At 37.2% G+C, this 15,837-nt stretch overlaps 1 protein-coding gene across 2 annotated transcripts; it reads left to right on the forward strand.

Annotated features, from left to right (window-relative positions):
* Nucleotides 1–3,491: 3,491 nt before the first annotated feature.
* On the forward strand, nt 3,492–15,815 carry hepacamb (hepatic and glial cell adhesion molecule b). Of its 2 annotated transcripts, XM_084114320.1 has the most exons (8): nt 3,586–3,804; nt 7,913–8,254; nt 8,369–8,650; nt 8,787–8,880; nt 8,975–9,060; nt 9,439–9,537; nt 11,494–11,564; nt 11,893–15,815. In XM_084114320.1, exons 1-8 carry the CDS (start codon nt 3,723–3,725, stop codon nt 12,220–12,222), a joined length of 1,386 nt encoding a protein of 461 aa, XP_083970446.1. In that variant the 5' UTR covers nt 3,586–3,722; the 3' UTR covers nt 12,223–15,815. The 2 variants fall into 2 exon arrangements, with proteins under 2 accessions (XP_083970447.1, XP_083970446.1); XM_084114321.1 differs by lacking the exon at nt 9,439–9,537 and having other exon boundaries at nt 3,492–3,804.
* Nucleotides 15,816–15,837: the final 22 nt, after the last annotated feature.

Raw genomic sequence — 15,837 nt, forward strand, 5'->3', positions numbered from 1 at the left:
TGTGGCACTGTGCAGACCAATTGCTGTCTGACTTGAAGCAGTGCATGCCAGTTAGAAATTGTATCCGACTTGAGACAGCGCCAATGCCACGTCACTGACGCATGGCATCAAAGTACCACAGGAATGATTCGAGAGCAGACGGCTGACTCAGCCGACACAAGCTCTGATGACGACACAGCTGTTTCACGATTGGCCGGATTCACCAACGACAACAATGACGTGTGTTTCGTGTTCCACTAATGCTCACAAATCCGTGTTTTTAAAACAGTAAAAAATCATTTCATATAACCAGAATGTTATATTGTGTCATGTTTATCAAAATAACACTGATTACAAAAAGACCCATTTTATTGGTATTTAAATAGTAAGGTACAATGGAGTCAAAGGCACACCTTAAGAAAAATGTCCTTTTCACTGCTCCCATAATGTATGATTGCAGAAAAAAATATATTTGTTTGAATTGAGTATTGATAGAGCAACAGATTTTGTGTTAAAATAAATCATAAAAGTGGATTATTTTGTTTAAAAATCTTATAAATGAATGAGGTGGCAAGCATGGGGCAAAAAGCACACATTTATACAAATACTTTACTTCTGAAATCATTGAAGGGCATACCATATCAATTTAATCTAGATTTACAGTAGTAGCAATAAATTCTAATTTATTATATGATATGATTAATATCTATAATTTTTTTAATATGATGGTTTCATTATAAATATGGTGATTATCTCTAAGGTGGAAACCCAACTTAATATATGATATTTACCATCTGAATCTAATCATGTCGTGTCAACAACTGGAAAAGTCTGCCATGCTATTTATTATCATATCAAGTATTGTGCCTTTCACCCCAAATAATATACTTTTACATATTCTTCTGTTATTGAAAGACTGTTGCTTCATTTACCTTGAACAAAACTGAAAATCATTAAGAAGACCTTTGTCTCAAAATATATTCAATAGTTTTAGCGATTCACGTTTGCTAATTAAATCTACAACAATTTAAAAAACTATAAAATATTAGATAAAATTAGCACAGAATCAACTTTGTACTGCTGTCCATGATCACGTCAATGATCAGCCACATTTCTACTAGAATCTTGCAGATCAATTGGAGAGATTTGCTCTGGGTGATTCAGTCTCTTGTTTGTATGTATGTGTGAATGTATATATTTTTTTTTTTTACATAAAACTTGTTCATTTATATATTACCACATTAGGCACATATTTAGGTTACATGGCATTTTTTTACAGTGTAGAACTGAGAGAGTTGGTCTTTGTGTGCTGTGGTATTTCATCTCCGAAAGAAATGAACAAAACTTCCTTGTGCAAATCAGAGAAGTGTGATCAGGAAACCTATCATTTTCTTTCACATAATGACACACCTAAGAAATACTATTTTCCAAAAATATCTCTTCAAGAGCCATTCTCAAAAATAGGCGCTTAAGGGCAAATGGTTCATATCAAAGCAAATCGCAACTCAAGGAATTCAGCATAGCAACAACCCCAGCATGTCTGAATCCATGAGCAGTAACTGAATATCCTGCTCTGTGTTGCGCTGTGGGATGAGAGCCTTAAGTTGCTTTGGAGCCTCTGAGCCCACTTTACACCCACGTCGGCTCCCACTCACTCTGACACGTCCAGGGACTCAGCCGGGGGTGGGAGAGTTATGAAATATGAATTTCACTCAGGTTTCCAATGGCAACACAGACAAAATCTGCCACAGTGTTGCCTCCTGCTTCTGTAGGCTCATATGTTCGCCTTGCATCTCTCCTTTTGTTGGTAAATATGCCTTTTGTTTAGTACAGAAACCATGTTCATGCTAACAAGTACAAGCCTGTTAATGACAAGAGGTCATTACACCCACAATGACTTATATTACGGAAAATGAATTAGTCGCTTAGCTGGCTTAATTACTCCCTTTATTGTATGTGTATTAATGAAAGTGAAATGTGAACATAGATGTGAATGTCATTTTTGATAAGGTTCCCTTCACTTTTAGGCTTCTTGCCTGAAGTGTCTTCCGTGCCCTGTTTAATCAATGTATTTTATTAGAGATACAGTAAAAGTCAATATGGAGACCCTGAAGGGACACTGTCCATTTTGTAGTGAGATAGAATAGGAGGGGTCACTTTGGTGCTTTCAAGCCAGTGGAGGGCAGCATTGTATAAACATGCCCTATGGAACCCCAGCTGTCTACATACCGTAAAGTGCTTAAAAAGTTGTTGTCATTGAAAAGCATCTGTAAAGTTGCTGGGAATTGTGCCAATCAGAATCTTTTCGATTGATAAAACACAAGCAAAGAGATTAATGCAGCCAGACAAAAGAAAAAAACAGTTTTATAGAGACAAGTGGACAAATGTATAAATTTGTATCATACAAAGGTTTTAAGAGAATGACTAATAATCAGCAAACGTTGAACAGACTGTGTCTTTGTTATGTCTGATGGTCAAATTATTTAGGTGAAACTTATATAAGCTCATATAAAATAAATTCAATGAAATAAAGCATTGGGAATAAATGACAAATCACTGACAGTAAATTTAAAAAAGGGAGGTTTGCCGGATAGAGATTTAATCTTAGACTAAAATGGCCTTTTAAACCAGATTAACAGAATCTTTCAAACAAATAAATAGTCCTAGACTTAGTCTATAGAGTTTAATAAGCTGGTTAACTGGAGGAAGCTACTCCAGAACTAAATTGAGTTAAACCTACCAGGGGGCTGGTATAAATTCAGATTAATGTTGTGTTTCATAGAAGACATATGGATTACTTGGATAATGTACATTATACATACACATTACATATACGCACATATATATACGGTATAATACTTAAATTTTTTTCAGAAAAAAATTACTAACTAAAGAAAACTGCAACTAGTCACAGAATCTAAAATTATGCAAACTACCTTTGCATTCAAGTACATTTTAATCCAATATCTTAAAAGACAAAAAATATCCATGATATTTGCCAACTATCCATCTGCACAATCTAAAATCATTGGTTTTGTTTCTTGATATGCCTTTATAATGGTAAGTCAGATCCCAGATCAACTTAAATATGAATTTCTTCCCTTATCTTATTTTGCCCCTTCCTATTGATGTTATGAACAATGAGGGGGAGGGAGATCATGAAGCAACAATACAAAAAATAATGTCTATTTGGATTTCTTTATGAATTTTTTTTTTTTTTTTGTAAAGTCTATCAGGAGAGGCATATACTCAAAGTCTTACAGTACTGTCACTGCTCCTTTTGTTATTGTTATTTTCCAATTATTTTCATTCATCTAAGTTTTAGTTATGGTTTTGTTGCACAATTATCTTTTTTAAAGAATCTAGTTCTTTATTATAATAATTACTGTATATTACTCAAGGAAAATGCATTAGTAAAATACAATAAACAGTCAGGCCGTGAAGCAACAACAACCTCCCCACACATATATTACCACCCCTTTCTCCCCCTTACACAAACAGACCCATTCAATGACTCACAAACATGCTATCGTGTTGCACTGGTTGTGTGAAAGCATGTACACATGCACATGTGTGTGTGTGACTGCACGTCTGTGCGTGTTTTTGTTTTTGCGTGTGCGTTTGTCAGCTGCATGGCATAGCCCAGCCTCGGAAGGAATGGCAGGACTCTGAGTTGGGGGACAGGCTCAGAGTGAACAAATCATGCTAATTGTTTTGGGAAGACTGTGAAAGTTGGACCCAAGATGAAGGCAGAGAAGGAGTCTTTCTCTTGGGCATCAGCTGCTTTTGCAGCACCTCTCCTCTTGATCCTTCTGATTCACTCAGGTAAGAGGGACAAATGTAAATTTATATTCAATGACAACGCTCCACTGTTGGCCTTGACCGAGAGCTTATGGCGTAGTGCTGGCTGCAGGTTAAAAAAAATGACAGAAATTCTTTTTAGTTTTATATAGTCTATTTTGTATAAGATATGTCAAGGACTTCAATGTTATTGCATGTGTTGTAATGAGTAGAAACCAGAAAATAACCACCATACTATTGATTAGACCACAATATACAGAATTCGGACACTTCTGCCACACTTCTAGTGTATGAATTCCATAGCAGATAACAAAATATGAAACCAAGCGGCAAACAAATAATTCTAAAGCTTTCTAGTTTTTTTTTTTTTTAACTAGTCAACGTTTTTAGCTTTTTATTTCGTAAACAATAACTGGTGTCATTGTGATAGACGGTTGGCTACCCAAATTGGTAACACTTTATTTCGATGATCTACATTCTATAACTATGTAACTCTGTAACTACATGTCAACTAACTCTCATTAGAGTATTAGTAGACTAGTAGAATGTTAGTAGACTGTTAGGTCTTAGGGTTCGGGTTAGTAGAATAAGTTGGCATGTTGTTGCAGAGTTACTTATTGTCAGTGAACTTATAACAGACTTATAGTCTGTTGGGGGACCATCAAAATAAAGTATTTGATATTAAGCAGACAGTACGAATACTCTAATGAGTGTTAGTTGACTTGTAGTTGCAAAGATACTTATAGTTAGTAAAATGTCTAAAGTGGACCGTCGACATAAAGTGTTACCCGAAAATGTTTATATATATATATATATATATATATATATATATTCTGCTTTCTTTAATAAATGGTTTGAAATCTGGATGTATAATGCAATGACATTCATTCATTTTAAGTGTGACTTGATTTATTGAAAAATTCCTGGAATATTGCTACCATGGAAATGAAAAAAAAAAAAAAAATAGAGTAAAATAAAAGATGCTGTGTTTCTATAGGTTTCTGTGCTCTGTGAGTGTTTGTCTATCCGGATCTACCGTCAGAGCAGATTGAGACAATTAGTTACTAGAAGGACAAAGATGTATGGACTACTGTACTTCATATTCCTATTTACAACATCATGAAACCCCATTTCTATCCTCACATCATGACTACTTTAGAAGCTGTTTGTGTTGTACAATTGGCCAATGTTGTCATCAGCAAAGCCACAGGAGCCCCGTGTGTCACTTTTCATCTCATCACATGGATTGTTTGTCGCTCTGTGGGCCCTTTTCATTCCAGGAAATTGGGCCAAACAATTCAAGCTTTTGTGTTCTCATCGTTGGCAGACCTTTCACACTGTAAGCAGTTACCAGGGAGATGGGCTGTTTCCACACAGGCTTTATTATGCTGGTTATCAGAGTTTACATTAAATTAAATTACTTAAGGCTTTAAAAGGTGATCCACTAAAAATATATTTATTGTACAGTACAGAAGTAAAACACTTTTTTTTTTTATGAAGCATTGATATTTATTAATATTATCATGAATGGCATAAATGACAGGCTGATAAGGAAAACTGATATGTGAACCCATATTTAAAGTAGTCTGGGTTGTTTGCATGGCTCAAAATACAAAAGCTCCTTCAAAGAAATGAATGCTTGATTAAGCAAGAATGCCTTCAATTGGTCAAATGAGACAGTAAGATATATACTGTATAATATTGCAAAAGATTTTTATGTCAAATAAATGCTTTTTTAAAACTTCTATTCATCAAATCAGGTAAAACAATTCCACAAAAATGTTAAACAGCACAAATGTTTTTAACATTGATAATAATGAAAAAATATATCTTGAGCAGCAAATCAGCATTAGAATGATTTCTGAAGGATCATGTGATACTGAAGACTGAAGTAATGGCTTTTCAGAAAACTGAGGGTTTCAGTAAACAAAGAAAACAAAGGAACTTAATTAGTTAATTAACAGGGCACATGTTAATGACATAACTAATTAAACAGACTGGGGAAAACTAGGTCAGAGGACTAAACCAAAAACACATTGAAACATAGGAGACAGACCATACATGTAACAAATATTTCACAATATTTTTATTGTTTTTTTTAATCCAATGAATGCTGCCTTGGTGAGCATAGAATACTTCTTTCAAAAGCATTAGGAAATTTTACCAACCCCAAACCTTTAAGCAGTAGGCCTAGTGTATATTGCTACAATAACTAGTTGGATTTTGTTATTTGTTATCTGTCTATGAGCCTATCAGAACAGACTTGTGATCCATTTTTGGCCTGCACCTGGCCATTTGCTATTACATATGTGATTTGACTCATCAATATCTGATAGAGCTCAGTTGTAAAGGGTGTTTTAAGCTGTGTAAGTGTCCTGTATGAAGGTTATGTGGTTTTTCTGTCTGGCAAAGGGATCTGATGAGTATTATTATGGCTTCATTTGCACATGATTGCAGTGAAGTTAGACAGAAGGCAGGGAGAGGCCTTAACAAACTGACACATTAAGTGTATCTTCCCTGTATGTGTGGAAACAATAATAAGGGGAACGCTAAATCTACATGACCTAATGAACAATCATCAAAAGTGAACACATATGGAACTTAAAGTCTGAATAAAATGGAAATTCATCAAATTGTTAAATGCATGTTATTTATCTTATTATGAAGGTTTATTATTATTATTATTAAATAGCTTGTAATGTTTAATCAAAATGTCCTCAACTGAATCTTTCTGTGAAGTGACAGACTTCTCTCTGATGATGTATGTTGGACTTCTCCAATCATTTTGTCCAAAACTCTGCCCCTTTCTTGCAGTCGACCTCAAGCTTGCATTATGTTTCCAACCAATCAACACTCAATGCATAGAACCAAGTCCCCGTCCTAATTTATTTTCAATAATCTATTTCACTCAGATGTCACTACAAAGATGTCGCTACTTCCTTTGCATAGCAACTTTAAAGACATTAAAGACTGAAATGCTGAATTTACTTTAAAATGTCATGATTTCACAACTGTGTTAAATAGCATCAGTCATATATCAGACACTTTAATCCCTAGTGTCCTACAGTGCACTTACTACAGGTTCAATCCTTCTGGAGGAGCCTGAGGTGACGTGCTTTGCTCAAAAGCATAATGGCTCATGGCATGGGTCACTCCTTGTGTGGATCAAACCATTAATCTTCTGATTACGAAACCTGAACTTTACCCACCACACAACTTTTACACCACATGACCATTACTTGGATGCAAGAAAGTTTGTGGCATGTGATGCATGTTGGGGGAAACAAAAATGTTTTGATTAATTGAACAGAATACTTGTGGGTTTGTCTTTGTTTTGTTTTTAGTTAAAAAAGCACTATGCCAGTACAGTAACTAGACTTTAAATTTAAGATTTTTGTATTTGAATTGCACATGAGATTTCCATCCATTTGGGTTACACAGTTTTAACAACAAATTAATACACTTAATATGATGCATATTTGTCAGTCATAAATAAAACAGGTAAGATTAATACATTTATTCAAATTGCCGTCAGCATAAATCTGTTCATTGGGAATACAATTACATTTATTTAGTTAAAAAGTATGAACATGGTTAAAATATGCTAGCTGTAGAACAAGCAATATTCAATTAGTTGAAATGAATAAAAACAAATTAGATTTACTAATGATAAATATATATAAACATGGTTATTGTGTAGAAATTTAACCTGTTTCTTACCTGTTCCATTTGTGTATGACCGACAACTATCACATTTAAGTTTATTTATTTGTTTTTGTAAAAAATGTGTAATCCAAATGAATGGACATTTTATATGCAATTCAAACACTTTTTTTTTTTTTACTGGTAGCACTTTATTTTGCAGTGTCCTTGTTAAATATGTTACATGAACTTACTGTAGTAATAACAGTAAATGAAACATAATTACATGCAACTAACCCTAAACCAAACCCAAATCTTAAAACTAACTCTATAGTAAGTACATATTGTTAATTAATATTACTGCAGTCAGCACAGGATCAGGTTTATGAACTTGATAATGATGCCACAGCAGCTGACTTGATCTCGTCACATTTTGACAAACTAACATTAATCTCATAAATCAGATGTTTAATAGATGTTCATTTCACAGCATGTGTTCAGGGGGTGAATATTACCAGTTTTGAGAACCTGATCAGAGGGACTGTAGGTGGAGAAGCTCTGCTCTCTGTCCGATACTCAAGCAGAAGTCTGGATCCTCCTGTAATCAAATGGCAGCTGAAGAGGGACAAACCTGTTACAGTGGTCCAGTCCATTGGCACGGAGATCATTGGTAACCTGCGGCCGGAATACAGAGACCGTATCCTTGTGTTTGAGAATGGTACACTGCTGCTGCATAACCTCAGGCTGTCTGATGAGGGCACTTATGAAGTAGAGATCTCCATCACCGATGACACCTTCACTGGAGAGGGCAGCATCGACCTGACGGTAGATGGTAAGACTCTAGTTTAAGAAAATTTTGGGGAAAAAATCAGACATTGTAGATATTTGGGAATCATTATGATCTCATTAAATCATACCAATAAAATCTTGGTTGATGTTTTACCAGAGCCAATCTCTAAGCCACACGTCCACATGGTCACTTCCACTGTTCTGGAACTGACAGAGAACTTCACGATAAATTGCACCCATGACACGGGCACAAAGACTACCTATAGCTGGGCAAAAGGTGGCCATCCATTATTAAATGAGACCCGTCTGGTGCTGTCAACGGACCAGAAGGTCGTGACCATCACACGCGTTCAGATGGTTGATGATGATGTCTACAGTTGTATGGTGGAGAACCCAATTAGTAGCATGAGAAGTCTGCCAGTGAAACTCACGGTTTACAGTAAGAATGGGAACATTTGAACATAATGATCCATTTTTAAATACACTGATACTGTATTATATACTTTATAGATATGTTTATGTAATATTTGCAGTTCTTTAAGAAACAAAATGGCTGAAAATGTTCTCGTTTCCAGAAAGGAGCTCCCTTTATATCATACTGTCTACAGTCGGCATCTTCGTCCTCGTCACCCTTGTAACTGTGTGTGCTTGCTGGAGGCCATCAAAAAAGTATAAACCTATTTTTCTTTTTTTCACTCATCCATCATTAAGTTAACAATATTAGTGTAAATTAACATGTCACCATAAATCCTTTCATTGCCAGATCAAAAAAACAGAAGTCTAAAACTATTATACCAAGATCCATTCCACAAAACCACCACATCAGGTATCATGACGTCAAGCCCGAGGGTATGTATTCAGTGTAATTATGTTGTTATTTAATATTGATTTGCTGTCCATATCAAATGTTCATCAGAGTAAATGCACTCTGGGCTAACAAGCTTATTTTACTGATTCACCTTCTCTTTGCTCGTTTTCAGTTGACCCAGTTTTCCCATGTGTTTCTTTGATTCATCTCATTCACCTGGCCCTTGTTAATTAACTCATTAGTTCCCTCATTTAGTTCTAGTATAAATGCTTCCTGTTTTGTTATGTTCATGGTCCTGTCTTGTCAGTGTTAGAATGTGCTATTCTGTTTCTTCAAGTGATCTCATGTGTGTTTCTTTGGTGGAATCAACAAGTAAAGACTGTTTTGAGTATCTCCTTTGTCGTGCTCTTTGTTATCAGCCACATACGGTGACAGAAAACAGGACCAAAAGACAATGAAATGGGCTGAGCTACAGAGTCTAGCTGAAGATCACCTTCTCTTCTCCCTCCAACAGAGCGGTAGGCCCCTGGAACAATATGTTGAGGAGTTTTTGCATTGTTACAATCTGGTGAGCTGGAGCACTCATGCTCTAGGCTTGTTTTCAGGAGGGACTGGATGATGAACTGTATCAGTTTCTTTTTCCTGGTAAAAGCAGCTCTTTTTTGGTTGAATATATTAATTATGTCCTCTGGTTGAATGGTTCTGATTTGATTTCATTATTGAGGAAATGAATGAGGACATTTCCAGCTGTCATCCAGTCCCACCCCGAAAATGTTTGGGCACTCCAGCAAACCCCAAGCCTGCGTCCAAGCCCTCCACGGACTTTACCATCAGGACCTCCACTCCAGAGTCCACTCCCAAGTCCGTTCCTGAGACTGTCTGTTCCAAGTCCTTTTCAGTGAGAGATATTCCTGAGTCTTTTCCAGTGAGAGAAATCCCCAAGTCTGTTCCATTGAGAGAAATCCCCTAGTCCGTTCCAGTGAGAGAAATCCCAGAGTCCGTTCCAGTGAGTGAAATTTCCCCTGTCCATTCTAGTGAGTGAAATTCCAGAGCCAGCCCTTCCTGTCTGCCCTGGTGTAATTGAATAGGTGGTCCTTACCATTTATGTTGCTGTTATTATGTGTGTTTGGGCCACACACACATCCACTCCAGCCCCTGGCCAGAGTCCAGTGATGGATCCAGCCCATAAGCCTGCTCCAGAGTCTGCTCCGGTTCACAACCCCATAGTTCCTCCCAAGAAATTTTGTTTTGGGGGGCGGGGCTATATGTCCCTAACTATAGTGGTCGAGCCAAGCTCCCGTGGCAAGGCCACGGAGGCCGAGCCTTCCTGGCTCCCGGAATTACCTGTACCTCCTTGGCTCCCTGAGCTACCGGCACCTCCCTGGTTCCCTGCACTGCCATTACCTCCCTGGCCCCCAGGACTACCTGCACCCTCCCTGGCTCCCTGAGCTACCAGCACCACCCTGGCTCCCGGCACTACCTGCACCTCCCTGGCTCCCTGAACTACCAGTACCTCCCTGGCTCCCTGCACTACTGATACCTCCCTGGCCCCCGGGACTGCCTGCACCTTCCTGGCTCCTTGAGCTACCTGCGCTACCCTGGTGTTTTCCTAAGCATCCAACTCCTCCTGGCACCCCATGCTAATAGCGCCGCCCTGGAGGCTTCACATCCTGCCAGCGCCATCCTGGTCATTCCCTGCTACAGGCCTGCATCAGCCTCCAGGATGCTCACCCCTTCTCCCCCGCTGGACTCTTTTTCCCTTTTTGTTTTGATGCGAGGCCGCGCCTTCCGGGAAGGGGGAGTACTGTCAGAGTCTGTTCTGTCTTTGTTTTCATTGTTCCCCTTCTGTTTGCTCGTTTTCAGTTGACCCAGTTTTCCCATGTGTTTCTTTGATTCATTTAATTCACCTGGCCCTTATTAATTAACTCATTAGTTCCCTTGTTTAGTTCTAGTATATGTACTTCCAGTTTTGTTCAGTTCATGGTCCTGTCTTGTCAGTGTTAGTGTGCTATTCTGTTTCTTCAAGTGATCTCCTGTGTGTTTCCTTGGTGGGACCAACAATTAAGGACTATTTTAACTATCTCCTACATCGTACTCTTTGTTATCAGCAAGATACCATGACAATATTATATTTATTATATTATATTAGATTTATGCCATGTGCGATTGTCCATTTATATATTTAGATGAATAATGGCTGATAATGAGTACAGGATGCTGGGGCAATATATTATATTATATTATATTATATTATATTATATTATATTATATTATATTATATTATATTATATTAATTATATTATATTATATTATATTATATTATATTATATTATATTATATTATATTATATTATATTATATTATATTATATTATATTATATTATATATTTCTCCAAATCGTTTGTCCTACGTAGGGATGATGGAGCATTAACTTTATATTATATTTCATGTTACATTTTTAATTTATATATCTAGATGATATCATCCCAATAATGACTGATCATGAGCGGAGGAATCCTGTATCACTCTACATCTTAAAAGAGAAGGTATAATGACATCATTATTTAATTTCCCTCTCCCAGCACACCCACTTTATAGTTAAAAATAGTCTTTCAAGTGGATGAGTGGTCCATTATCTCAGCAGAACTGTCTGTGAGTCAGAGAGCAAAGGTTGAACCCGCAAACACCTGACTGCTTCAGAAACATTTCTTTGTATTACACATTAATATTCATGTTTTCACCACATATTCTAATATACAGAATAGGTTATGATGTTATCACACCTGTGTTAGACGTTTTGCATGTCTTGATAATATGAAAGTGCAATGATGTAGGCGTGTGAAGACTGTAAATTCCTGTACTTGACATCCTCAGGATTCTCCTCCTGGTGAACCAGCGTCAACATGCGAAACATGCAGCTCCATTAGCGGCAGCCCTCCAAGCTACTGCAGCTCAATACCTCCTCCATCCGACTTGCTTGAGCCTCCAGCTCGCTCCACTCGCAGATACCCTCGCACCTCCACCAAATCCCCACCCCACCATCGCCGGAGGAAGGGACACAGTCAAAGCCCACCAGCCCCTTCCTCGCCGTATATTCGAGAGTCCAGTCGAGTCTCACAGCCCCCTGAGTCCTCGTCTCCAGCCAGGAGGCCTGAGGATATATCCACCTCTCCACAAGAACCCAGAGGCTCCCCAAAAATATAGATGTTGATGCACTGACCACGTCTGCCAAGCCCACATGCTGCAAAAAGTCAGATAATGACCTGCACAAATACTTTTGCATTAATGTATGTAAATATGTAAATACACATGTGTCTATGCTCCAAAAGTCTGCATTTCAAACTTGTTTAGCTTCATCATGTTAAGACACATTTTATTTCAAAGCATATTGTGAATGTTGAGTTGATCTAACACACTATGTATGGGCCAGATTTACTAACAGCTTGTGCCAGTGCAAACTCTTTTAGCGTTTAAAATCTATTGTCAGGATTTAGTAAAGACACGCAGTGAAAAATTAGTGTTGGAAAGGCGTGGACAAGGTTATTTTTGCGGTTGATCTAATTGCATATGCATTTGTTGGAGTTTCCCTTTCAGACGCAAAATTTATGGGAGTAGAGTATTTAAGTAAATCAAGCAGTGTTCAGGGTTCCCACACCTCTGTTAATTTCAAATTCAAGGACCTTTCAAGGACTTTCCAGGTCAAATACCCTCAAATTCAAGGACTTAATGTGGGGACACACTTATTGTGTCCAACAACAAACGTTGAGGTTCCATCGTAGTAGTTTTGTGCGTGCGTGAACATTATGGCAATGTACAACACAAAGTACCTCACACGGAAAACACTTACAGTACGTAATGCGTAAATGTGTGTAACTAACGTAAATCAAGCAAGCTACTGCGCATAGGCCACGAAGTGTTGGCGAAATAACACATTAGCGGACCAGAGGGAATAATATGGAATTTTATCTAGAAAACTTTTAAAGGACCTGTATCTGTATGTGTTTATTTTCGAAAACTTTCCAGGGCCTTGAATTTTTCTTTTCAGATTCACAAACTTTCAAGGATTTCAAGGACCCGTGGGAACCCTGATATATACTAAGGTTTGCGCTAGTCAATTTACTGATATTTACGCCATTATTTAAAGAGATAGATCACCTGAAAAGGGAAATTCTTTCATTAATTAGCCTACTTGTCATCAAGATCTTTCTGTACTCTCCATACACAACTACCCCTTTGACACTCCAAAAAGTTCATAAAGAGATCGTAAAACTAATCCATATGAATTAAGTCAATATTTTCTAAAGATACTCGATTGCTTTATATGATAAACTTATTTAATTTAGGCTTTTATACACATTTAAACATTAATCAGTGAACATAAACAGAAGCTCAACCGAACCTGCTTGACGCGCGAGAACAAAACTCATTGGTTCTTGCAGAAGCTCAAACGTGCTGCATAACACACTAGAATTAACCTCATCGGTTCTCGCACGTCAAGCGAACATGCTTGAGCTTCCGTTTACCATGTCGATAAAAGCCTAAATTCAATCTGTTCATCATATAAAGCGATCGTGTCTCTTCGGAAAATTTTGACTAAACCCCTCAATTCATATGGACTTGTTTTACATTCTCTTTATGACCTTTTTGAAGCGTCAAAAACGCTTTTGCGTAGCTGTCAACGGAGGGACAGAAAGCTCAGATTTCATCAAAAATATTTTTATTTGTGTTCTGAAGATGAACAAAAATCTTATGCATTTGAACTTTGCACTCCCATTGCGTTTTTTATTTTTATTTATTTTTATTACTCTTTCATGCTAATTTGTCCTGATTAGTAAATCTGGCCCAAGGTCTCTTCACTCTCAGAGATGTCTGGTATACTGCAATGTGAAAGGGGGTGTGGGAATTATATGCGTTGAGGTCAAATAGGGATGCAAAAAACCGACAACATAACTTGACGATACTTCGTCATTTTGTTCTACAACGTAAATTACACACACCGAAAATGTGAATTTTGAAGCAGTTATGTTTATTTTTGAAAATGTATGTTTCTCATAAGTAACTAAATAAGACAGTTTGGGGGTCACACGTTTACACACTTTTCATGTGTGTAGTTTACGTTGTAGAACAAGACCTCAAAATATCGTCAAGTTTTGGTTACCACAGGTTTTATTTTACTCAAAAAAAACAAAACAAAAACAAAAAACATTATAAAACCTTATTGGAAAATCTAGGATCCACTGGTGAATTAGTCTTCCAACCCGGAAAACGTCACCTGCAAAATCATCTGCTAAGGTCTATACCTTAGGCTTAAGTCCCAGAATAAAATATGTAAAAATATATCTTAAAATATGACAGTGCCATTGTTTTGTTCTAAGGCACATAATAAAAATTACTTAAAGTCTATACCGTAGCACTCATAGCAACACACTAGTAACCAACCAGAATTCCTAAGCCATAGAGCTATCTACATACTATTCTAGATATTCCGCATTGGCAGCTGTTTCAATGGGCTGCTACATGTAAGCCATCAGCCATATTGGAGCGGTCCGTGAGCATTCGAGAGCAAGTTGACTGACTGACTGCAACCGTAGTGAGACGCATATATAAATATCTATATATGAAATAGACTTTAGCAGATGATTTTGCTAAACTAACACAATACAACAAGACGAAAGCGTCAGCTAACACGTTAAAAAGTTACCATAGTAAAAGTAAAAACATGTAATATTGAGTTAATACATATATATAAAAAAAAAAAACACATTCTCACCTGAGAAAGTTTATCCCATTTCTTCAGGAATTTAAATCTCGGCGGTTTCAAAACCATAAGCTGTGCAATGTTGTGGCATCATTGATTCTCACTGTGAGTGACAACACGCTGAGCGTTGCAAGATGGCGGGCTCGCTGACATGTCTCACGGTGGAATGTGGATCCTACGTATAGCTACATATCTATGTCCCAAGCAATTACCTACAAACCACCCAGAACACCCTAGCAACCCCCTAGTAAGATCTGCATTCAAACTACTTAATTGAACTCCAGGCTATAGCTTTGTCAAGCCAACAGTGAATGTTTTTCTTTCCTTTTTTCTTTCTATTATTGTTTTTTTTTCTTCATTCACTTAAAGAACATGAACAGGCCTGTTTTTATTTTGGTGAATGTAAATGACAAGTAGAGTTGATCTGTAAAGAAGATGTTAAATAAAATATTGAGAAAGATCTAAATGCAATCTTTCACATATTTGATGAGACTTTGCACAGTGTTTCACCCGCTAATAATCTGAGCATTATGTAATCGTGTCTCTCCCGTTGAAGTTCATTCTGTCCCTGAAAAGGGAGAGACAATGTGCATGCTGATTCACACAAAAGACACAGTAGGCTCCTTGTTATGCATGGGCACGGCCGTTGAGAACAGGCATTGTAAAGGGAGCAGGCTGATGTTGTGTTGATTCATACCCATGCATAAATGTATAAGTTGGAGACAGAAACCCAAATAAGCACAGATAATGCAAATAGCTTACCCTGTGGAAAAACAATCACTCTAAAATAGTTTCAGGTATTTAAAAGTCAGGTCAATTCACTTTTATTTATATTGCGCTTTTTACAATACAGATAGTTTCAAAGCAGCTTTACAGTGATAACAGGAAAATTATACATTTCGGTGTTGATTCAGTTCATCTATAAAGTACTTGAAAAAAAAATGATGTAGCTAATCGTAGAGCTCAATTCAGTTCTCATACAACAGTATCAGGACAGTCAGATCAATAATATTGTTGAATATTAAAAGACTAGCCTACCTCCCGGTGTCATGGTGTTTTTT

The sequence above is a fragment of the Abramis brama genome (assembly GCF_963993115.1).
Source record: "Abramis brama genome assembly, chromosome: 5".
NCBI lineage: Eukaryota > Metazoa > Chordata > Actinopteri > Cypriniformes > Leuciscidae > Abramis > Abramis brama.